A 25,909-nucleotide genomic window follows, 5' to 3' on the forward strand; every position below is an offset into this window, starting at 1 on the left:
CTAAATTGATTGTTATTTTGAGAAAAATTTATTCCACCGAAACATTAAGTTTTAAGCTAAATAAGAACTACTAGAAAGAATTAGTTATTGTTAACGAATGGATCTTGAGTGCCATTTTCCTTAATTCTAGAATTATGCACTCGTTGAATTTTAGAAGTGCAAATCCCTAAGAATTGGGGGTAGATCTCTGAAAATTAAGGGTGAGCTCCGGAAAATCAAACCTTTTTTTTACTCGGTGATCAATAGACTCTCCCTCCGTCAATTTCCTCTTAGATTATTATATATATCCTAAGAAAGACCATAACTAATATGTTATTCCATGTAGGAATACTCGCACTGAGCATAATCATGAAAATTCTTGAATAAAGAGATGTTAATTCTCTCTTGACTTCTATACGGAGAAAATTTTTTTTAGAAAAATTCTAGTACTAGCACGGGAAAAGAGGCGCAAAGGGACGGCCAGGAAAAAATTCCAGTGCCGGCACTAGAAATTTTGTAGGGGAAAATGTGAATTTTTCTCCGTATTTCTGTGGAAATTTCACAGAAATCCTCAGAAATTTTACCTTAACGGCACTAGAATTTTTCACAGCCAGTGGATTATGATTTTTTCCAGTACTATTACTAGAATTTTTCTAGAAAATTTCTCTCCGTGTAGTATACTTAGCGCCAAAAATCTCATACTTGGTAATTATCAACGAACAAATTTCTGGACGTAAATGAGATGTACTCGAACACAATTTTAATAGTGCAATTTTAATTTTTATAGATCTGCCCAATTCTAAATTTTAATGACGAAAAAATCCTAACGTCAAGCGAATTAGTCACTAATTTCCAGTGACATAATCCTAAATGTAAGGCATTTTGTTTCTAAAGTTCAGTGATTTAATCCCTGAAAATTATAGGAATAGATGTCTGACAATTGAGGATCAATTGCTAAAAATTGCGGGCATTATCTCTCCAAACTAAAACTTTTTCTTCTCTATTAGTGTGTGAAAAATGATGGAAATGTGCATCATAATCAACATGCTCAATGATTTTTCTCTATTAAAAACACAATAAATGACCCTGATAATTAAAATTATATGAGACTCACCTAAATGCCCATTCTCATAGTAATCGCCATTGTCCAATCGATGTTTCTTGAGCGGATGGGGATGATGTCCAGCTGCTGCTGCCAAGTGGCTTGCCGCTAGACTCAGTCCCACCGATGCACGCTTTGGCGGTCTTCCTGGCCTGGAGCTGCACAGTGGTAGAGAGTTACTGTGGTCAGAGACAACCGTCATCGAGGTAACGTTTTACCCCGAGGATCTAACATTCTTGTTTATTTCTCTTCAACTTAAAAATTTGAGCTCTCGGGTTTTGTAAACAGAAAATGCATCGAGATGTCGGACGGTTTACAACTAAAAAATTTCTACACGGAGAAAAAAGTGCGACATGAATAGTCATTTTTTCTTCCGTTGGACCGGGAAACTTACTAAAAGTAAGGGCAATTTGCGCTGAAACTGTAAAAGTTATCCTGCATTCAATCAAAAAATGTCCCAGTGAACGTGAATGATTGCTCAATATTACGTATAATTATTCTGTAACGGAGAATGATTTTTTACCAAAGGCGTTCGGTAAAATTTCACTTCCATTCGTCCCCATGATCTTCACATGGGGGCAAGAAAAAAATACCCTACAGGTGTGGGAAATTTTACTGTACAGGAGGATAATTTTTGCTTTCATAGGTTTTTTTTTACCGAACGAATCGTGAAATATCCTCCACAAACAAGTATTTTTTCATTAAATTACATTTCGCTTCCGGATTACTTGTCATACAGTAAAATTAGCTACGATTTTCTAGGTTATTTTTTCAATCCAATCCAGGGGTTTTACCCAGGGGGTTCATTGAATATTTCCGCTAAATTTCACAGTTTTGTGATGACGGGATTAAATTTGTGAATTTAGAAGATTGGGAAAAAATAAAATTTCATGGAAAATTAACTAATGCACGGAGAGAAATATTCAATAAAAAATGACGTATCTTTTCCATAATTCCGGAGCGAAATGTGGTTGTAGGAAATTTTACCAAACTGTCACGGAATTTTTCCATAGCGTTCCGTAATTTTTGTCTGAATCTCCTGTGAAAAATGACCATCACTTAACGACCGTCACTTAAATGTTCTGAGTCGATTCCGTAATCGGTGAGCGAATTGTGAGTTCCGTAATTTTTACTGAACATTTCTCTTCGTGTGCACGGAGAAAAAAGTTGAAGAACAATAAACGAAAAATTTGAGTATTCGTGGAGCGAAATCCAAGTCTAGGCGAAGCGAACGGGGATTTTTTCGCCGCTTTCCACAGGTGTATTTTTTTTTACTGAACAAATCGTGAAATATTTTCCGAGACGAAGATAATTTGTTTATAACAAAACCCAACTACAAAGTATTTTAATGCAAAAATTACTTGACTTGGCTGAAGAAATCGTTTTCTTGTTGTGAACAAATTCCCCCTCGTCTTTCGGACAAGTATAAAATCTCTGAACAAAAGGTTTCTTTTCTCAGTGTGAGATATTCTCTTCATATCAATTTTCCAGTCATGAGCTTCTTGATACAAGTACCTAAAGACGTACTTTAAAAAAACTTTTTTCTCAATGTAATTTTTATCCAACTTTTCTCTCAGTGTAGTTACCCATCAGAAAAGTTCATTTAAATTCCAAAAATTCATCTTGAGAATTAATCAGCACCTGATTCCAGCGCCTCTCTCCTTCATTTTTCAAAACGTCAGGCGCCAGAGAGGCGCACGGCCTTTCTCAACCTCCAGTCCATGAGGAACCGCCCTGGATGTAGCACTCACAGTCCAAATTCTCAAACCTCCTTCCCCCCTCCACTGACCAACCACCCGCTCGAAATTTGAGCCAAATCATTAGCCCCTCCAACTCCCAAAGGAATAAAATAAAAATTGACGAAGAAAGAGAGAGGAAAAAGGTCCGAAAATCGCATGATTAATGTTTTATAAATTGTCTGAATAAATGCGAATGTGATTGCCAAGCACGTGGGACATGAGAGCCCCTGGGCCCTTGGGTAAGCGGTCCAATCTCATAGTAGTCAGGACAGATTTGTAAATCTAATTTTTCATGCTGTCTTCTCCTTGTGCCCTCGTGATGGCCTCCTACCCTCATCCACAACAGTCGTTTTTTTTCTTCTTCCTGAGTAATCTCCTCCCTACCACAACGTTTCTTTTACTTTATATACAGACACTTTATGATTTTCTCACTGAGAGGGCCCACGAGGATAGCATCCTCAATGCCGCGGGTTGATCTCTTAAACCGCTTAGCCTCGGGTTACACCGAAAACAAGAGCGCACTCAAAACGATTAACGTATAATATGCGCTTGTTTGGTGTTTAAGATTTTTATAGGAAAAAACTTTTATGGTTTTTTTTCCTGCGGTAGTGTTGGGAATTTCGGACTGATTTCCTGATGACTTTTCAGGGGTTCATTGAATATTTATGCTAAATTTCCCCGGTTTGTGATGATGGAATTAAATTTTGGGAATTTAGAGAAATGGGAAATTTCGTGGAAAATTGACTAGTACATTATTCAAAATTTTTGCGTGAATTTTCTGTGTCAAATCCAGGAAATTTTGATCATGTTTAATTTCCACTATAATTTCAGGATATCTCGTCACTGAAAAATCAAATATTCCATTGATTTTCTATTCGAATGATCTGAAAATGAATTCCGTCAAATTTTGTCTAAAACTTGAAATTTCAAAACCATTTTCCCCTAACGAACTCCATTTATCCAATAATTTTTATCCATCTTGAAATTGAATTAAATAAAATATTTCAGGGAAAATATACAGTGGAATTCCAAATTTTTTAGCGGTAGGAAGACGACAATGCCTCAACTTAGTCACATTTTCAATCAAAATGTCAATATTCGATATCAAATTTGGCAGAATTTTCAATCAATTCAAAATTCAAAAATATATTCGTCTGAATTATCCTGATTTCTCTTAATTTTCATGCCCTAATTGAACTAAAATTGATACATTCCCTTGCTTTCATCATGAAACTTTAAATTCTCACTTACGAACTTCTTTGAAATTTCATTGGAACTATAATGTGACATAAAATGTCCAAGAACCAATTATGTACCAAATATTTCAGAGAAAATTGCCAACGTTCCACGACAAATATGAATCAATTCGTTTTTTTTTCCTGTAAAAACCAGATTTTCGAGCGTGTGTTATCTTTTAATAATCTTCCATTGATCAACTAGAAAATAATTATTTGCAGTGATGCAACATGAAAAAAATCCCGAGTTATTACCGATTAAAAACCGTCCATTCAATTTCATTCAATGAGATCGATTCTCTTGGAATTTAGACCAGCGATTATCGCCGGGTTTGCGTAACGTGGGACACAATCACTCCGACCCATGTTCCAACCCAATACAATAAACAATTCACACATAAAAATTTGGAGTAAATAAATCCCCGCCCATTCGTTGCAACAAAACCCCCTTATTATGAGAATACAGATCCTTGTCTCGCGCTGGAAAATGCGATATATCACATTCTCCGATTTACGATTCATGTCTTTGTCGAACACGTATATTGTTTCATCGCCGTATGATTTTGTCACGGCACACGGTGCATTACACGGTCGCGATTGACATGAATGCCTTTATTTTCATCATCATAAAGTCACCGGAATAAATTCGCCGGGCTGAAACAATGGAATTGACTTTTCCTCTTTCATCCCAAAAATTGGAATATTTTTCAAATTCAGAGAGATAAAACTCCGAGAAATCAAGAAAACGGTTCCATCGGGCGCACGAACGCAAGATAATGACCCACCGCCTTGCGCTCTTTCAATGAATAATTCATGCACGGCTGCGAAATACATTGCACGGATCGTTAAGCCCTCGACCGTATGCGACTTTGATGCGCTCCGTGTGAGAATCGCAACAATATTTATTCCACTTGCCCCCTCCCCCATCGCCAAAAAAATTGAAAAAAAAACATTCTCTGTTCGTAGAAAATTGCAATTTTATGAACAGTTGACTAGTAATATTCAGGAGAGTGACATTGAATGCGATTTAAGGGAATAAATTCATAAAATTTCAGACTCCACTGATGATTTCCGTAATTTCGACAATTTCCACAATTTCGACCAATCAGAGCGCAGTATTCGGGGTCACGTGACACGTTTTGTGAACAGTGTTGGAATGAATAAAACTATTTTTAATCAGAGCGTTTTCAAAAAAAAATGTTTTTGGCTTTTTATGCCCCCCCTCCACCCGATTTTTTCATTTCAGAAGAGTTGAATAGCTTCAGGTGAATGGATATACTCGTACATATGGCTAGATCACGCTTTCCACGGAAGCGAGGGCGTAATTAAGACAATTAAGGTACTTGCTATAACTCACACTGGTGCTCATCTACTTGGGGGGCGATATCTGATCTACAATCTATACGCGTTCCACTGCGAAAACCCCCATGTGCACCTACAACTAGATGCCACCAACCTCGATTAAAGTGAATATTTTTCCCCCGATTTTTCATTTTACGGTTTTTTATCCCTCATGTTTTTTCCTGAGTTGGATACATTAAAAAAAAACGTTCAAGTTGGAGTGAGGATTGGCTGGATGCTGGGTTTTTTTTGCATTTTCTTTTCAACGCTGGCAGCTCGTTTATTACGATCCGATAAATCTGGGAATTAATAATTCATCGGGGAATTATAACGTAAGTAAGTAAATAATGAAAAATGGGGAGGTTTGTTCAACAGTTTTCTAGATTCATGTTATTCAGTTTTTATTTAAATGGGAGTTTTTAATTATATGAGAATTATTTCGAATTGAAGATCACTTGAATGAGGTAGACTAGCGAAGTTTGAATTAACATTCATAAATTGTCTATTCTTGAGTTAATTTGAGATGAAAAAATTGTCTTCATTGTAAAAATATCATAAAAATTACACGAAAAGAAGAGTATGGGAAATTATTATATGAGTTCATCGATTTTTTATGTAAAGTACAACCAATATTCTAATGCTGGCACTCGAGGATTTCTGAGTCTGCGCCTTCTGTCGCCGTTTCGTGGGATAATTATTCGACCCTCTTAGCATTTTTCATTCAATTAGATACCACTCCACGACCTTTCAAAGTATTTCGTTTAGTAAAATTACACTGTTAGAAAAAATTGAAATTTCATGGACAACCAGTACTTTTCAGGAAAGAGACAATGATTAAGATTTAAGGAACTGCGAATAGAATCAAATTCCGAATTTTTTACCTGAATTTCAATCAAAATACGAATAGTCAGAGCTAAATTACATGGAATTTTCAATGAATTAAAGATGCCCGGCTACGTTCACCTGAATTTTCCTCATTTCTGTCAGTTTTCATGGACTAATTGAACTGAAATCTGCTATTTCCATTGATTTTCGCATTAAATTTTCAATTTCAGTGAAATTATAACGTGATAAGAATTTTCAAGAAATTTCAGCAAAATTGGAAGAGAAAAAGAAGTTTTGATTTTCAGGGACATGTCACTGATTTCCTGGAATTTATTCAACATTTGCAACGAAGCTACCGGGAAATATCCAACAATTTTGAAGCTCTTGGGGTATTACTACTGATAAAAATCACTGATGATAAGGATCATTCTAGGCGAGGTCCAGGATCACCAATAATTGATATACATTCCTGAAAACTAGTGATATATGGCTGAAAATGAAAATATTTTTCTCTATATCAATAGTTTAACAGTGTGAAAAATGTTTAAAAGTTCAACAGTTTGAAAAAATACTTGTTGAAATTCAAAATCTGGTTGTTTAATTAATCTCTTCAAACCCTAGTTATTGAATTTCAACAATTATTTTAAAGAAAAATCTTGTTACGCTCAGTATGACCAGCCCCAGCAAACCTAATGATCGGATATGAAATTTTGAATTACCACCCATAAATTGTCAATTTCGAAGTCAATTTGCCCGGGCTTACCAATCGACTGCTGGTTAATTTCAAGGTGAATTGTGTCCAATATGGGTATATTATTAATGACTCGCCGAGGGACAGAGTAAAGGGATAGGGATGCGCAGCACTTGGTACAAGTTGAGGGGTGTTCAACACCCCCCCTGGAAGCTGGTCGAATCTATCGCTCTGGGGGAACGACACGCATTACCCACGGAATGGGATTCGGAACCCAGGAGGGATTTAATCCACGCCAAGTGCCATGACCATTGCACTTGTATGCACCGGGAGGAAGTTAAACATTTGGGCTCGTGATAAATTTCGTTTAATCACTTTTCTTTTCCCTCTGATTATTCTAGGGCCTCACTTCCATGAGAAGTGTGCAATGAAACAAGGAAGCGTCTGTGTCACTTGGGTATTATCTGGGCGGCTACAAGTGCCTCGCTTATCTACATCCTGCTGCTACTCGTCTTTACAGCAGAGCAAATACTTCAGTTTAAATATCCTCGGGATGAAGGACTCGTTCTGTTTTGATGGCCTTATTCTTGAGGAATTTATTGTGTTTATGTTTTAATCCATGGGAAAATATTTGTTGGAGAATTCCAATGCATGAAGAACAATTTCCATTGAAAATTCACTAGTTTTCAGTTTTCTTATTAATTTTTAAACTAATTTTTTTCAATTTTATTTTTTTAATTATCTTAAAGTGAAATGAAGTTTTAAAAATCGTTTTGTTTTTTTTTATTCCATTTAGAAATTCTATGGATTTTATTTGAGAATAGCTCTATAAAACGTTTGCGGTAAAATGCAATTAATTCATTAAAAGAACTGAATCTTATTCTGAAAACAATTTTTGTATTTACTAGGAAGCTTTGTTGTTGAAGACTGAAGAACGCAATGTAGTATCTATTATTTCTCCCAAGGCGTTCCTAATGAACCGGATTCTGCTGAGCGCTTCAGAGATGCTTCACGAAGAATGGACGCGGTTAACATTAAAAGGAAAGTTTATCAGTTTAAAAGGATACAATGGATCTGCTAATAAGTTTCTAAAATTGATTGGTCGGCAATTACTATAATTAATATTATTAATGTGTTATGCGACTCATTTTACGACAAAATCACTAAGATCTTTGGCGCTAATATACCGATCCGTGGTACAAAATGTGAAGCAAGTAAGTTTCCAATCTGGTATACCCAAAAAAAACAAAAACTTGCAGTCTAGTAATTTTATAATATAGGAAATATAAATAATTCTTTCCGCCATGAGTATCACTGTGAACCGTTCATTTTATTAATTTCATTATTATATTGAATTTTTTCTCAATTCGTGCCTGTAATTGGCCGTGTGTTCTTGGGTTTGTATAAAATTGATTGGACGGATATGACTGTAATTAACATTGCTGTGTTATGCGACTTATTTTCTGACAAAATTACTGAGTTCTCCGATGCTAATATTCCGAAAGAGGTAAGACGTCTAAATTTTTATTTAAGGCCAAATGGTGAGATTTTCTTTTTATCATCAAATTATATTAAATTTGGTGAGTCAATTGGTGTTTTTTCATTCATTTTATTCTTGATATTGGAAGGGAAATTCTATTTCAATTTCTACCGAGTTTTATTTGTATTATCTCGCTTGCGTGATTATCATTATTGGGCTTGATACTGATTTGTCCAACTAATTTTGATAAATGATATCATTGGAAATCACGAAAAAATGTAGAGAAGGTAAAACAATATTACATGTTCATTTTATTAATTTCGTTATTATATTTTATGTTCATCTAATTGGATCTTGTAACTGGCCGTGTGCTGTCAGGTTGGGTTGGGTCTGCATGAAATAAAAATGAATTTTTTTTTTTATCCTTATTTTACATCGCTTCGACCCGGTTAGGGTATACTGCGATGATGATCAAGACTTTGAATGGTTAGATCGCACCATTCTACCCGGCCGGGATTTGAACTCGGAACCTTTCGCATGTGAGGCAATGAACTTACCCACTGCGCCAAGCCACCGGATAAAAATGAAATGAAATGAAAATCGTTTTTTGGTGTCCATCCGTGAAATCCGATCGATAAATATTTGTAGCACTTCATTTCACATCAAGAATTAAGGAAATATTTGAAGCAAATGGAATTCTCCCTCCTGTCATGCCTCATAGAACTCATCCCCAATGTACGAATTCTCCCTTTTTCGGGAGGTTTATCTGTGTATGTGGATTTGTTTTTATGATGACATTTGTTGCAGCGTCAGGTTTTACGGGTTACGAGTTTTATTTTTATTGGTTAGTGTTATGGCTACACGTGACGAATTTTGATTTGATTTTATTAGGAGGGAAAATAGTAATTGCTCGGTGATATTTCACTGCTATGAGTTTTTTTCATCAGTGACTTTTGGAAGTGACGAATGATGATAAAACAACTCAGTCAATTTTTACTGTCATTTTTATTTTTTCGTTGATTTTTAAAAAATTTCCCTTACGATTTTGAAGAATGGAAAAATTGGTTGAATTACAGCTATTGTCTCTCCGAAACACTAGACGTCATATCGACCTTTTTATCCCCGCCCTCCCGTCATAAAGCTCGGTCACATGCAATTCCCATCATAACAACGACTTCAATTTTCGTCAAAAAGTCTCTCCCAAGCGTTTTCGGATGGCAGACAATATAAACCCAGTGTGAGTTGTCGTTTCCCTTGACTTCGATTTCCCGCTTTATAAACTCAATTGCCACGGAAATCCAAAAGCTAGGCGCCTACTCCGGCCCCCTCCACTGTACTGTATTATAACTTTCATTTCGCTCACTCACTCGAATGCCCTTTTTACCCACTCTTTTTCGGTCTCCTCCACTCTCTATCTTTCTGTGTTTTCGATTCTCTTCCACTGTATTTTCCAAATTATAAATTTTTACGAGGATCCTTTTACCGTACCCTACGGTTTTGATATCTCGAACGACACCCCGACGTGCGATTGGATTTGACCGATTTCATACATCAAGCAGAAACTGTTTTTTCCTCCTTGTGCTATTTTGTTAACGATAAAGTGAGGATTTGGAACTGAGAAACAAAAAAAAATTGTGTTTTTTTATACAGGGGGAATTCAATTTTGTTGATAAATTATATGGAAGACTAATCGGCGTGGATAATGCAATTTTCTAAAATTATGTTTTTAAGGAAGAATACAGATTTACGCATAGACAATACTGTGGAGGATTTATGCCTGGAATTTCCGGTATGCTTTTTGGAAATTTTTGTCAGGTGATACACTGTTAGAAATTATTCGAAATTTCATGGAAAATATGGTAGTAATTCTTATGAGAGTGACATTGAATCCAATTTAGGGTAAAAATGGTTATGAAGTTTCAAATTTTATGTAACATTCAAGGGAATTCATGAGTTTTCAGTGGAAGCGAGACGGGAATTCTTGTTCGAAGAAAATTTTTGTTCCATATCAAACGATAAAAAAAAATAATTTCACATAATCCAACTTTCTTTTGATATTTCTCCGTCTTCCCATCCTTTTTTCAAATAAAAAGAAGCTACTATTAAAACGTACGTTCGCTTTTTCCCCTCGCTGATGCCCATCCTACCGAAGAATATTTTCTAATAACCACAATGTAAAGCTGGGGTGCGTTACACAAAAGAAATCTTTGCGGGGTGATGGAAAGAGAGCGAGAGAGAGTATGAGAGACCAGTTGAAATGGCAAGGAGGGGTGTAGTCTCTTTTTTTTCAGTGGGTACGACTTATCTCAGTAATATTGGATTAAAACTTATGCCTCTCGGTCGCAATATGTTATTTTTATTGCTCGTGGCTTTGCATAATATTCCGTTTTTCTTTTTTTTACTTCAGAGGTGGGGGTAGAGAGAGATCGCTCGTGTGGGCTAATTTTAATTTTTATCCGGGGCTGTGCTGACGCCAGGAGAGGAGGGAGATTAAGAATTTCAACGCTTATTTATTTATGCTGCGCTCAAAAGTTTTCTGATGAGAAAACAAGAGAAAAAAAGTCAATGGATTTAGGCAGGTACACGGAGAAAAAAATTGAGGGGAATTATCCAGAAAATCTCAGCTAATTGTATCGGCCAAAAGGCGATCGTCGAGCGAACGCTAATCCAATAAAAAATACTTTAAGTAGAGGATGTCTCACGTTTCGTTCAGTAAAAAAATGACATGGGGGGGGAAGCAAAAATGACAATTCTCTGTGCAGGAAAATTTCTTGCACCTGTACAATATGATTTTTGGCAATCGTGCGAACGACATGGGATCGAACGAAAATACATATTTCGTGTACACTGAGAGAAAAAAAAAAATTAGATCTACAGAAAAACTATATTATTCACGTGAGAATATGTGATGGAGTGGAATAGATTTACTTGAGGGAAATTAACCAGCTTGATAGAAGGAAATTTAATATCTCTAAAGAAAATTAAATTTTCGTGATCATCATAAATATTCCTAGAAGAATTCAAACTGTTGACGGGAATAAATATAATCTATCGCACGACGATCATCTGATCTGAGAGAAGTCTTTAGGTTGATAACATAGAACGAATATATTGACGAGGAAAGAATATTTTTTCCCAAAACAATTGTCCCCTCGAAATTATCATTTGTTCCATGAAAATTATAAGTGTGCATTGGACAAAGATATACACTACTCAATAATATTCACTTGATAACACCGGAGCCTGATCATATAATTCTCTGTAGAAAATACGTAAATGTTTCACGAGAACAATTACTACTACGAAAATTATCATGTTTTGTTACTTCCACTCCTGCAGACACGAAGGACGAATAGAGGATGAATAGAGAGGTATAGAGGATGGAAACAGACCTAAAGAAGACAAAAACAGGTCTAGAATTTCAACACGGACAATTTCAACACTTTAGAATAAATTATCAGTGAATTTTATGCAATGCAAATCAGCGAACGACTTGCATTTAATGAACGGAGCATGAAAAAAAAAATTCTTCAAGTGCATTAATAACTTATAACCTTGAGAATTACGCGCCCATTCATGCAAACCCCCATGTGACAACCGGAGCCAATATTTCCGCGAGTACCACTCCACCGGGCGTTTCAATTTCGAGGACTCTCGAGTGACGAGGGAGGGAGTGAAAAGGGAATAAAAGGCCCCGCGAAATATCTCCATTACTGGACTACTCTCTGCGAGAGAGAGGTGTCCCGGACACCCTCCAGCGTTCGTCGACACGCGATACGCCCGTTTAAATGTAAAACAAAGAGGAAAAATATGAGGTGTGAATGGTACGTAAAGCTTCTCCAATTAATTAACGAATGGAATCGCTAAAAATACGAAGAGCCGATGGTGGTGATCGACATTTTTTACTCGTTAAACAATTCTGATAATTGACTGACGAGTAATTGTTCCCCTTCCGGAAGAGTAAGAGAAAGAAATTTTAGTTCTTGAATTCAAAGTATTTGGGATGTTGAATTTGAGCGGAGAGAAATGTTCAGTAAAAATTACGGAACTCAATTCGCTCACCGATTACGGAATAGACTCAGAAAATTTAAGTGACGGTATCGTAACTTTTAAATAATTAACATGTTAATAACACGTTAATAACACGATAACAAATTTTTATTCCATAAAGCGATTTTTTTGACGAAAAACATTCTTATTTCCAGTAATTTAATTTTTTCATGTTAACGATTTAATAAAGCAGAGGGTGAATAACGCCTGTTTCGGGACACTGTCATATAAGTTCACATGAGTTTATATCCAGTGTCCCTGTCTCCCCCTCAGCAACAGTCAAAAAGCTCTTTTATTATTGGGATCTGACACTTGGACATCGTAAAAGGCACGCAGTCGCATCGAAGGTCCAGCGCGCATTTACTTCTCAACCCTACAGGTAGCCCCTGTCCCTTTTATCATTCATACCGACTAGTCGTAAAATTGTCGGCGGATTTATCGCAGGAGTATTGAAATGAGGAACAATATTCATCTGATTGTATTCCCCCAAAGGTACGTCAGATGGGGATAAATTTCTTCCCAACCGAAGAAATTCCTTCAATTTCTTCATTTGCAGTTAAAGACACAATAATCCAACATAAATGGAGTGGAAGTTTGGCAATTGATGTGATATCCCAGCGATAATCTTCCCGGTGATGTTTTCACCACCTAAATTGCTAGGATTACGAAACTATAAGTATGGAAACACGTTCCTGAGATTGCTAGGATTATATATGGACTCCCCCTCAAGACGGAGAATTTATTTCTCAGATTATTTCACGTCTTTTATTTTTTGGAACGAAATCAATTCGGTAATTGAGGGGTAAGACGTACCAAGTCAAGTCGATTTTCCTCATAATTTTACTTTTAATCGTGATTTTATTTTTCATATCCAGTTAAATTTATAATTATCTTGATAGTGAATAATCCCACGAGAAAATGTCACAAGACATTTTGTGTTGCAAATTTTTCGAGTTAAAAAAAAGTTTTTGTAACATTTTCTCATAGAACTACTCGTTCCCGAGGTAAATACAAAGAAATCCAATATATAAAAATATTCCAACAACCATCAGTTCACTTTTAAAAAAATTTAAAATGTAAATATAAATATAAAGTGTCTCATTGAATTCACGACAATTTTATTAGTTTTTAGAGAGGTCAAAAATTACATTCCACTCCATTAAGCTAGTTTGCTCTACAATAAATATATATTTTAGTTCGATCACTGATCGGTTCACCCGATTACGTTTACTATTTCGTTCCAGTTCTGTGTGTTTTTTTGTTTCATTTGTAAATTGTCTCTAGAAATTATAATTCCGGTTGAGCGACTGAAAGCCTACAATTGTGTCATTTATATTACTGGTATTTGCAGCCTGCTTCGCTGGAGCAAGGTGCAGGTGCAGTTGAAACGTAATTGCAGGAGGTTTTGATATTTAATTACAATTTATATGGCCAGCAAATTAAAGACGATGTCCACCATTTCCTCGTCGTATTTTACACACCCGGTGTGAAATTATGTTCGACTTGGGATCATTTGTAGCCATTTCACTTTCAAAAAAAAAGTGGAAAGGAATATAAAGAAATAATTTCCCTCTGGGCTCGATTTTACGTGAAAAATCCCCTAGACATATTTAAAGACTCTGTCATTACTCTAACGTGCATTGATGCGCGTTAAATACCTCTGAATGAACTACCGGGATTGCGTGCTGGCCTCCACTCACCGTAGAATATAAAATCCCGCAGTGTGCCGTCCTGCGTCCGAGGTCGAATCGCTAATTACTCGTTTCGTTTTAAATACGAGAGAAAAAATACAAAACCATTGGGCTTCTTCACTCTCAATGGCCTCACTCTTCACCCTCTGCTTTAAACTCACTAAAATGACTGATTAAATGAAAATACTGGGTAATTAACGGCACAATGACTGCGGGGATTCATTATGCTTCGAATGTAATTTGAATGTTATTCAATTCAATTCAATTCAATGTCGCAATAAATAACAATAACTCCGAACAATGTTGAGGGATAATAATTTCGAAATCAATTTATTGAAATGAGAATAGGGACACGAAAAAAAGTTTATCCAATGTAAGAAAGAAACTGAAAAATTGTGAACCGTTGACTAGTCATTTTCAGGAGTGACGTTGAATTTAATTCATTAGTAGGAGAAAAATCATGAAATTTCAAATTTTACGGAAAATTCAATGGAATTCGAAATTTTTGAGCAGCAGGGCAACGGGGATTCTCGTAATTACTTGAATTTTCAATCAAAACATGAATATTCAATACCAAATTACCCAGAATTTTCAATTAATTATCAATTGAATAAAATATGTACCTGAATTTTCGCGGTTTCTTTTGACTTTTGTCAAGCACGATTTGAGTTGTGTGGAAAATCTTGCCATCCCCACAATTTATCGAATTTGTCATTGTTGAATACATCTTTACGAGAATCTCTTCAATGAATATTGTGAACAATATTTTATTCAATTTCACACTTGACTCTCGCTGATCTAACGTCTAATGATCATATGGCAACACTGCACATGTGTTCCCTCTAACCTCGTAAATTCGGTGCGAGTAGTCACTTGAGCAGACCGTTGCCAGACGTCAGGAACGCGCGGATTCAAATCACCCAATACACTGTTAGAATTTTTTTGAAAATTGAGTAATAGTTGCACTTCAATTCTCAATTCTATGAATTTGAATTCAATTCAAGATCAAATCGTTCGTGGAATCTCTCATTCAGGTTGGAAATTCAGAATAATTGGGTTTTCCATGTTAGATTGTCTCTGATATTTCAATGACATCTAGAATTTGGAAATTCATTGCGGAAATTGAACATCACATGCAACTGAATTTTCAGTGGATTGAGAATTCAGGAAAATTGTTGCTTGAATTTACAAATTATTTCATAATTTTCATTATCATGTGCGCCTGAAATTTGCAATTCCATTGAATCCTCTAGAATTCAACTGATTTTTCAATAACAAAATAAATGAAAATATCGTGTGATCGAGTGATTGTTAAAAATTTCCCGATTTTTCGGTTAAAATTTCAAAAGTAATTTTCCAACAGTGTATGGTCGTCGCGCCAATCAAAAAGCTTTTAATTTGACTGTTTGTAATTATCTGTCCGGAAACTCATGCGTTTTCATGTCGTAAAAAAATTAGAGAGTATAGTGAACAAAGTCATATGCGGTTATGTGTACGAGAAAACGCTTTAAAATTGTGAACTGTTGGATTGAAGGCGGAAGTATACAGCTCTTATGGACGCAATGTATTTCATTTTTTCAAAAATCTTTATTTCGAAAAACTGTTTGGAAACTAAAGTTGATATTGCGCCTAAAAATAGTCTTGGTCTATTCTATAAGCTCTGAAGTGGATTTCCCTCAGAAAAAATTGCCTGAACTACTTGGATATCCTTAAATGAAAAAAAAACTCTTCCTCCACGATTAAAAGATTTCAATAATAGTCTCCCCATAAAATCAATATTTATTATTTTTCTCCTTCGTAATGCCTTGACACACGTGGTCAGACACGCGTGGAACCGGATCACAATCCGAGGCATTTCGGTCTATCAGTGCGAGCGAGTGAGATAGAGCGCTCGGACGTTGTTGGTTTGCGGTTGACCCGTGCCACACCGAGCGTTCCGATACCTCTGTGGTCGTGAGCATACGCCGACACTGTTTGACTCTGTGCGCGTGGTGACGCGCCCGTGTCCCATTTATTAATCAATCCATCCGCATTTTTATTCACCTCTCATTTATTATTTTTTAATCAAAATGCATTAGGATTTATGCGGAATTCAACGATTAGAATCTTCACGCATGAACGCCACAAACCTCATGCCTTTTTCAGTCTACCCGATGGATATTATACCATGTGTGGAAGTGGATATCAATCCGGCCGGAAGACGAGTGAGATGGTTGCAATTGGTTCTGATGACTTTCTCGTCCTCGAGAGCGATCATTCGTGACGAATCAACCCGGCCATTCGTCACTCCTTTTATGCATCTGTTTGTGGTGTCAATATTGTTATTTTTATTCTCATTCTATTGATCCAATGGGAATACATCATCGAATTAAAATGTCAAGGTTGGAGAATTCAAAATGAATAAATTTATTAATCCTGTATATAAGTACAGTGTTAAGAAAATTTAGCTGAATTTTCCGGAAAAAGACTTGGAATTCGATTTAAGGTGAAATGGAATCCCTGTGTGTATATGAATTTTTAGAATCGTGTTTTCTCCTACAATTATTATTATTTATTTATGAAACTACTTCATTGACTCAATAATGCAATGATCGAGTCGAGAAAGTAGTTTCACAGATAAAAATTAATTATTGTAGGGGGAAATACAATTCGGAAAGTTCATATGGACACAGCGGTTCCGTTTCCCCTTATAACGGGAAAACGCCAATGGAATTTCAATTTTTTTGAAAATTCAAGTACAGTCCACTTTTTTCGCTGCAGGACAACGGAAATTCGACAATTTACATGAATTTTCAAATGGAAATGGACATTCAGTGTCAAATTCCCTTGAATGTTCAGGGAATTCTTTTAAAATTCTTGGAATTCCAGAATTTTTTGAAAGAATTCCTCGAGAATTCAGAGGAATCTGGAATTTAAAAAGAGATTTCTCTGAATTTTCCTGACTTTCCATCAATTCTCCCGAATAAATAAATTAAAATTTACAGTTCCCACGGATTTTCCCCTGAATTATGAATTATAAATTTTCAATGACAAAATTCCTCGAAATTTCAATGGAAAATTTTCAAGAGTGTATTCAGTGAAAAATTTTTAACAGTGTATTTTTTGTGTATTTCAAATATAACAATATATTTGAAATGCACAAAAAATGCTTTGAAGAATCGAGCCAACTCGCGCAGCCATCGCAAACCTTCACTGTTAAAAATTTGCGTCTGAATTTTACGTGCCAAATTCCGGAAATCTTTATCGTGTTGACTTCCACTGAAATTTTAGGAAATCTTGTCATTGAAAAATCAAATATTCCATTGACTTTCTATTCAAATGATCTAAAAATCAATAAAACACTTGATTTTTCAGTTCAATTATTCTATGAAAATTCAGAAAATTCAGGGGAAAATTGAAAATTTCTGTCATTTTGTTTCGGAATATTCATGTTCCATTGAAAATTCAATCAAGTTGTGAAATTTCCATCTCACTCCCACTTAAAACTCATGAATTTCCTTGAATTCTACCTAAAACTAGAAATTTCATAACCGTTTTTCCCCTAAATTCGATTCAATGTCATTCTTATGAGAATTCCTATCACATTTTCCCTGAAATATCAAAAAATTTCTAACAGTGTTGCACTAAATTTTAAAGACTAAAAAAATTCTTCCCCCTCGAAAAAATGCCCCAAACACAGAATAAAATCCTTCAAATAAATTACGTCTGTCATGACATATAGACCGGCATTTCGAAACAGCCAAAAGGGCGAAATGTATTGCTCCGCATGTCCAGTAATATCATCCGATATGCGCGTTCTCGTGTTTCCCCATCGTTGTTGCATTGTTCTCGCCCTTCTGCATCTCGCATTGTGACGGGCCATCGTGCATTTCAGTTCTGGACATACGTGTCAGTGTATTTGCGGGAGGGACAGGAATAGGAATAGGCGGCGAGGGGGGCTGAGGGGGATGAAGCGAGATGGAGTGTGTTTGAACCTCTCTAGGTATGGATGCATATGCGTACCCGATAGCCCCCGTAATGCCATCTCTAATTCCATACGAGCTGATTTGATTTTGGCATTAAGATAAAGCGAGACTCACTCTCCGAATGTGAAGCCCCCCCCCGCCCCTTGGACCCTGCCCAAACGCCACTGATAATCGTGTTTCTACAATGCATCAGGCATCGTCCCATACGAATTATTATCATCCCCCATACACTACTCTGTTGTTCCTGAGAACGTAATGACAACAATAACAGGAGATAAATGTTATTTGATATTTATGTTTGGGTTTTTCAAGTTTTTCTTTCATTTGATTTATCTGATTATTCAATATTTTTTGTGATTATATCTTTGGGGTAAAATGGGGAGCGGGGGAGATGAAAACATTCGGTTAAAAGATGAAAAATTCAACTATTCGACTTTTAAAATCGAATTGTGAGAAAATTTTTAAAAATTACTTTTCTATCAACATTTCTCTGTTAAAAATAATAGAAATTGTTTAAACTTATATGGAAACAACTTATGGAACTTATTTTTATGATGGAAATGTGATTGTTCATTAATTATTGTTAATACGAATCTTTCACAAAAATTGGGATTTTCATTTTTTTTAAATTTTTTTAAATGGTTTTTAACGCTTTAAAATGGTGAATCAAGATCTCGACAGTTCAATTATATAATTAACAAAATCATTGCAAAATCTTCAGCGACTAACGATTAAATGGACTTTGATGTTTAACTAGACAAAATGGAGACAAATGCTAGGAAATTACACTTCAACAACTGAATTACACTTATAAATTATTAATTACAGAACAAGATAAGCTAAATATTGTTTCATATATACATTTCGATTTTTTAATATTGTCTTCTGATTATTAGATAATGTTTGAGTGATTATATTATTGAGATAAAAAAAGGAGAAGGGTCCAGAGGACAAGGGCTGAAAACATTTTTTTATTCCAATATCTGATTGAAAACTCAGAAAATCCAAATCTCCATCTCTTCGAAAAACAAAAAATGAAAAGAAAACCCGGTAAATTGCACTCGCGAGACATTTTGAATTCCCATGGACTCGAAAAAAAAGCCCTCCGGGATTACCTCGCAATGACATTACTGAAGAGCTTTATCTAAATGTTAATCCAAAGCCATTACATCGACTCCTTGAGTGGAAGAAAGAACAAAAGAAAAAAATCCTAAATAAAAAATTCAAAAGAAGAAAGAAGAAAAATTACTCCAAGGAGATTATTATTTTCCTCTTTCATCCAATGAAGCGAGAGTTGTGTTGCCCCCCCCCCGTGGGCTGCAAAACGTTTAAAAAATCTAATAGTCTGACGAGATAGAGAGAAACGCAGAAAATAGAAATGAAAGAGGCAAATTTCCTTACTTTCTTTTTCTGCATTCCCTCTTTATTTTCCCATTATTCAAATATAAATGTAAATGTTGATACAAACGGATAGGTAAATGGAAAAGAGAGAATTCAATTGTTACGAGGCACTCGAGGAGGCGTAGAGAGGGGTTTAAAACAAAGTGAAGAGGGAGGAAATTAGTTTATAAGGAAGCGACGTGGGGAAAAAACGAGATCGTCTCGTTGTATTGGCGGAGGGGGGCCCTGGGGGGCCTCTCATATACGTATCTACAGTCCAAGGAATCGCGGACGCGAGCAACTATACGCTCGATTGCACCTGAATCAAGAATCTATCCAACGAATCGCAAAATACAAATCCGTAACAAGAAATCGAGTTCTTGAATTTTTTTTTCTTCGTTTGGTGTTTGATGTATTCAATGAAATGTGGGGATGTTTCATTCTCTCAATTATTTTCGCTCATTGCTGTTGAGTGTTTCGATTCGCGGGATGTGGACAAGCTTGGGCGAACAGGAAAGTCGTGGAGAAGGTGAGGACGCGTGTCTCGAAGTGGCGCTAGGAAGTTCTAACATGCAAGAGCGATGAATCACAGTATGTGGCCCGGGCCATAATGCCCCGCACGAGCCACAGTGACACGCCTTGCTCGTAAAAGGTGACCGGAATGCCGCATCCTTTCGCAAAATCATGTTACATTGCAACCTATGGTGACAATTCGTGACAGAGTACAGGGAGAAGTTCTAGATACACATGGGGATTTTTCGTACACACGGGAAAAATATAAGATGAATTTTTTAAAAATATGTTAGTTGTTCTCATGAGAGTGGCATTGACGATTTAGGGGAAAAATGGTCATGAAATTTCAAGTTTTAGGTAGAATTCAAGAAAATTCATGAGTTTTCAGTGGCTGTGAGCCGGAAATTTCATAACTTGATTGAATTTTCCCTGGAACATGAATATTCACAAGTTTTTCCTTGAATTTTCCTGATTTTTCCGAATTTTCACAGAACAATTCAACGGAAAAATCAAGTATTTGGTTGATTTTCGGATTATTCAAACAAAAAATCAATAGAATATTTGATTTTTCAATGACAAGATTTTCTGAAATTTCAGTGGAAATTAAACATGATAAAAATTTCCGAGATTTGATATTAGAAAAAAAAGAAAATTCAATTGAGCCCATGAAAATTCGGTCAACATAGTCGGTTCACATTGTAATTTTTAATTTTATATTCTCTCCGTGTAATTTCCATGATTTTGAAACAAAAAATCTATTCCTAACTTTCTAATTTTAATTCTAATTCTATTCCTTATTTTTTAGAGATTCAAGTCGACTTGGCTCTTAGCTGATTTTTCGAGGACTATCTCTGAATCTAGGGGAGATAGACAAGTTTTCGTAATAACCTTTTTAGTAGATCTTGATGCGCTGTACAAAAAAGTCCATCAAAAATTTTGCTATTTGCCGTAGATCCAGAGATATTCATTGAAAACTGACAGTCAAAATCGACTTGACTCATTTTACCACTTCGCTACTGAATTCGTGTTAAAAATCCCAAAAAATGTGGGAAAGATTCACGAAAAATTAAGGATCAATTTCCAAAAGATATGAGTATATCCCTAAAAACTAAAACCTATTTCCTCTGTGAAAAAACCATAAATGAAAAATGCACGTTCAAATTCACTCGACTTTTGTATATTTGATTCACCCAGGCAAGTGTGATTTTCATCACAAGAAAAACAGATGTTCTGATGACTCTACTGGCATTGAGATCCACGAAGACAGAGATAAACATTTGATATAGAAAGGCATTTGGATGTGAGCATTATAGGGTAGGGTATTTTACGAGGTAGCATATTTCTGGACGTTTGTGATACTGGTTAGGAGGTAAAGGCCCACCCACGAAGACAGTAGCCCCTTCCCTCATCCAAGTCAAAATAGCATTTGAAATCATAACGGGGCGAATGTCCGTTACCCCAATACGAGTTATGAAGCAGTAAAGTCCCTTGGAAAATACGTATATAGGTTTTCTAGCCCCCCCTCTGAATATTCCACTCGTCTTATGGAATAATTTAGATGATTGTAGTTCAAGGGGACGACTTTACTGTTCCATCTATTGTCCTCAGGCCTCCACATATCCCAAATGTTGCGTTTGAGTGAAATCAAGGGATTAAATCCTACCTTAATTAAAGCAATTAAATGTTCTATACTTCAAACCGTCAGACTTCTCTCGATGCACTTTCGTAACACTTGTGAACCCCATTCGACACATACCTGCAACAATAAGAAAAGAAAAATCGTTTAATTCACGTGAATTATCAAGGACGAAATGAAAGAGAAATATTTTATCCAAAGACAAATGGATCGATAAATCATTTGGGCATTAGAGGGCCCACAGCGTGCACATTTACGAAACACCTCCTCGCAGGATATCTTTTTCTCACACGATTTATACCGGGCAATATAGTTCCTTGGATTAGCCTTCGATCGTATATATACCCGAGTTATAAGTCGTGGAACGTGGAGTGGTACACACGCGGTGCTATTAGTGTCAAAATAAAAATGTGGAAGGACGATATATTGAGAATGAACGGGAGAAGTACATTATTGGATGGTGGAGGTTATTTTGTGAATCGTGAAAATATCATCCAATATTTTTTTCAATTAACCCGTTTTACAGGGACATGTGACTGATTTTTAGCAATCTATAGTCAATTCAGTAGCGAAGTGGTCAAACGGTTTAAGTAGATTTTGGCTATTGACCAGTTTTTAATGAATATCTCGAAATCTAAGGGAGATAGCAAAATTTTTATCATAACCTTTTTAGTAGCACTCAATTTGCTGTGTAAAAAAGGTTATTATGAAAATTTCGCTATCTCCCTTAAATTCGGAAATATTTCTGGAAAACTCAACTAAAGAGTAAATTGACATAAACAGTTTGACCACTTCGCTACTGAATTATTGGTGATACTGGACACTGACTAGAATAACTCTAATTAGTGACGCAATGTCATAAAAAATCAACGATAATGTTTTTCAAAAATTAGTGAAGAAATCACTGCATCCCAGAATTTCGCACTCGTTGAATTCTACAATGGCAAATTCCCAATGATTCGGGATAGATTTCTAAAATCGCAAAATCAGTGGCATGTCCTTAATAATTGGGGATGGATCCCTGAAAATCAGGGATGTTCGCTTACACGGAGAAAAAAGTTGAAGAAAAATTACCAAACAAGTCATGTAATTGCGGAATCTATTTCTAGGACTTTTTCACCCGATATCGGAGCAAAAAATGCGAGAAAATAGTGAATTTTTCTTCGCTGACTTGAGAAAATTTACTGAACGTGAAGGTAATTTGTACGGAACCGTAAAACTTACCATCCATGCTGTCAAAAATTATAGTATGCTTAATTTTTAATTATAATTAATTAAACATTAAACATACGCCGTCGTCCCCACGTCAGACAAAAATGCCCTACCGTTTAGGCAATTTTACTGTAGAGCGAACAGTAATTTTAGCATCCACAAATGTATTTTTTTATCGAACGAATAACAAGATATCCTCCGCAAAAGGTATTTTTTTATTAAACTACAATTTCGCTCCACGATTACCTTTCATATAGTAAAATTTGCCACGATTTTCTAGTACTTTTTATTTAACTTTTCTCTTCGTGTACACTGATAGACTGATTCACTTATTACAAACGAGATTCGTTATCTATCAACGAATGAACATTTGGTGAGACCGAATAGACCCTCGTCTCCAACCAAATCCATTCGTTAACAATAACTAATCCTTTTTCTCCGTGTATCATATCAGGGACGTTTGTCTATCATGTCGAATGCAAGTTGCTCTACTGAAAATTAAAAAGCATTTCTTCAATGTTATCGAGTGATAGTCTATTCCTCCATTTATTTCCGTGTGCATCCTTTGACCTAATCCCTTCCTCCACCAATAACCAAACAATTTGGTAAAACATAATTTCCGAAAGAAATTGATACTGAATACGTCTGGTTGGATTCCATAGATACGAGAATGCATGTGGTAGAGAGCGCTGAAGGGATATATGTTCTCAACCCGTGGCCGAGAATCACACCCCCTAAATAAAGTGACCAGGGGTGGCCGTGTCGACGGCAATAAACCGCTCTCCCTCTCCCACTTTACTTCAAAACCCATATACCCATCACCAACACAAATGCACTGATACGAGCACACCCATAAAACTTAGAAACAATTGTCTTTTATTGTTTTGTTGTTATTTAATTTCCACACCCAACTGGCTGGATGCGTGCCGGATCGAAATGAGTCTGGTCCTAAATAATTTACGATCCCCCGGGACTATCTCTCTTTTTTCCGTTCTCTTTCATCTCTCCTCGGTTTTGTGCCTGGATTTGCGGAAAATGCGTTTGGTATTGTCTTACGTCGTTGGGTGGTCGTGGGAATAATGACTATTAAGGGAAAGCCCCGAGAATTTACGACCTGAAATGATGAATGGAATGGAGAAATTGATTTTTAATGATTTTTTTTGGGGTTTCTCCTGCGCAAGATTATTCAATGACCGTTTTCATTCATGCGCTGAGAGAAGAAATTAGCTCTGCCGAAAAACTATACGTTCCACGTGAGAATATTTGATGGAGTGGAACAGATTTACTTGAGGGAAGTTAACCAAATTCATTGAAGGGAATTTGATATCTTTCACAAAAATTAAATTTTTGTTGTGATCATCAGGAATAGGGTGACTGGTGCATGTACCGGCAGCCCGAGGGAAATGAGTCTTTTTTTCCAGCCTCGCACTCTACAAGGAGTCATAAACGGTTAGAATGGGTTCTTCGAGGTGTTTACTCGAAGATGTGACGAGGACAGATTTTTTATTAATATTAAACATATTCAATTATGTAATTCAATTGCCATCGGCCAGTGAGCGATGGAAGCGAACTTTGAGGGTAATACTGCCCGGCGTGCGTCCAATACCGCCCATCTTGTCTTGATGACTTTTTTGAGCAATACAGACCAACTGTTATAATTTTTCCTATTTTCATCCTTCGTTTCCATTGTTGGGCTCCATTTTGAGAAAGATTCCACGTGAATAATAATAAATTATCCTGAATTTATCCGATGTTCCACACTGATAGAACGGATTAGTTATTGTTAACGAATGGATTTTGGTTGGAGGTTAGAGTCTATTCGGTCCAACCAAATGTTCATTCGTTAATAGTTAATGAATGTATATTTGAGGAGCCTGGTTTAACTTGACTTTCGCCATTCAAGTGAACCATTCGTTAACTATTAACGAATATTCATTTGGTCATATTCAACTCTACCATTCGTTAATAGTTAACGAATCTCGTTTGGAATAAATGAATCATTCTATCAGTGCAGTGGCCACCGACTACCCGAAACAATCGAACTGTCAGTCGACCGCTCGCTAGCTGCAGAGTCTAGCAGCCCTATAGAAACCCTGGGCGTCATTACCCACAAACTCTGGACGGAATTAACCACAAACGCAGAGGCAGATAAAATAACCAATAATAACTGATGAAGATATTTTTCTGCTATCGAAAAGGTCGCAATGGATGTGGAAATGTATAACACGAACATACATTTCGCACTTCATTCAATTGTGGACCAATTGAAAATTTGAAAAATCTTAAATTCTGGGGTCGAAATATTTTAAGAAATCGGTAGGAAATGATTTCGATTTTTTAACGATGTTTCCACGAGAGAAAATGAAACTTTTCTGTTGAAATTAATTGCTGTTATCTAATATTTAGATAATGAAAAAAAGAAAAAAATAGTTTTCTCAGCCGATCCTGAGAAATACGGGTGGGCGGTATTACCCCCTGAGCGATACAGGCACTAGCTTCCCTATGTTCCTGAAAATAAAAACTTTTTTCTCTGCGACTGAATTTGAAAATCGTGAATCCTTAGTAATTGGGGATAAATTCCTGAGTAGACATCGGCATAATCATAATTTTTAATTACAGTTAAATTTTGAATAGTCAATTGCTAATATTACTCACCAATTTTTTGATTATTAAATTAACCATGAATTGAAATATTCAAATTCCGAATTATTTTACCAATCATCAACTTAAATATTCAAATTTCGAATTATTTTATCAACCAATAATTGAGAAATTTAATTTAACAATTATTATATTATCCTTCAAATTTCAATGAAGATAAGTATATCTTAATTATTATAAGGTGGAACTTTTCATAATATTACTAAAGTAATGATTGATGCCGATCTGTGTTCCGGAAAATCAGTGGCATGTTCCTGGAAATCAGTGACTTGTCCCTGAAAATCTACCCTTGTTTTCTGTATTTGGGAAATAACACTCAAACGATTCCGATATAAAACAATGTATCATCTTTGTGAGGTATGATTTCTCGTCATTGTCTCTCCTGCGCTCTATTTTTATATCCGCTGGG

At 36.0% G+C, this 25,909-nt stretch overlaps 1 protein-coding gene across 3 annotated transcripts in view; it reads right to left on the bottom strand.

Moving 5' to 3' along the window:
* The window catches only part of LOC107040208 (dachshund homolog 2), a 293,567-nt gene that overhangs the window by 185,899 nt on the left and 81,759 nt on the right, over positions 1-25,909 (bottom strand). For 2 of the 3 annotated variants that reach the window (XM_015260177.1, XM_015260175.1), the window contains exon 2: positions 1,094-1,239. In XM_015260177.1, coding sequence (XP_015115663.1) covers positions 1,094-1,239 — 146 coding nt within the window. The remainder of the gene's footprint in view (positions 1-1,093; positions 1,240-25,909) is intronic. The other variant, XM_015260176.1, reaches the window with a different exon arrangement.

Source organism: Diachasma alloeum, unplaced genomic scaffold (genome assembly GCF_001412515.2).
Source record: "Diachasma alloeum isolate Michigan unplaced genomic scaffold, Dall2.0 Dall_scaffold_00325, whole genome shotgun sequence".
NCBI classification, from domain to species: Eukaryota; Metazoa; Arthropoda; class Insecta; order Hymenoptera; family Braconidae; genus Diachasma; species Diachasma alloeum.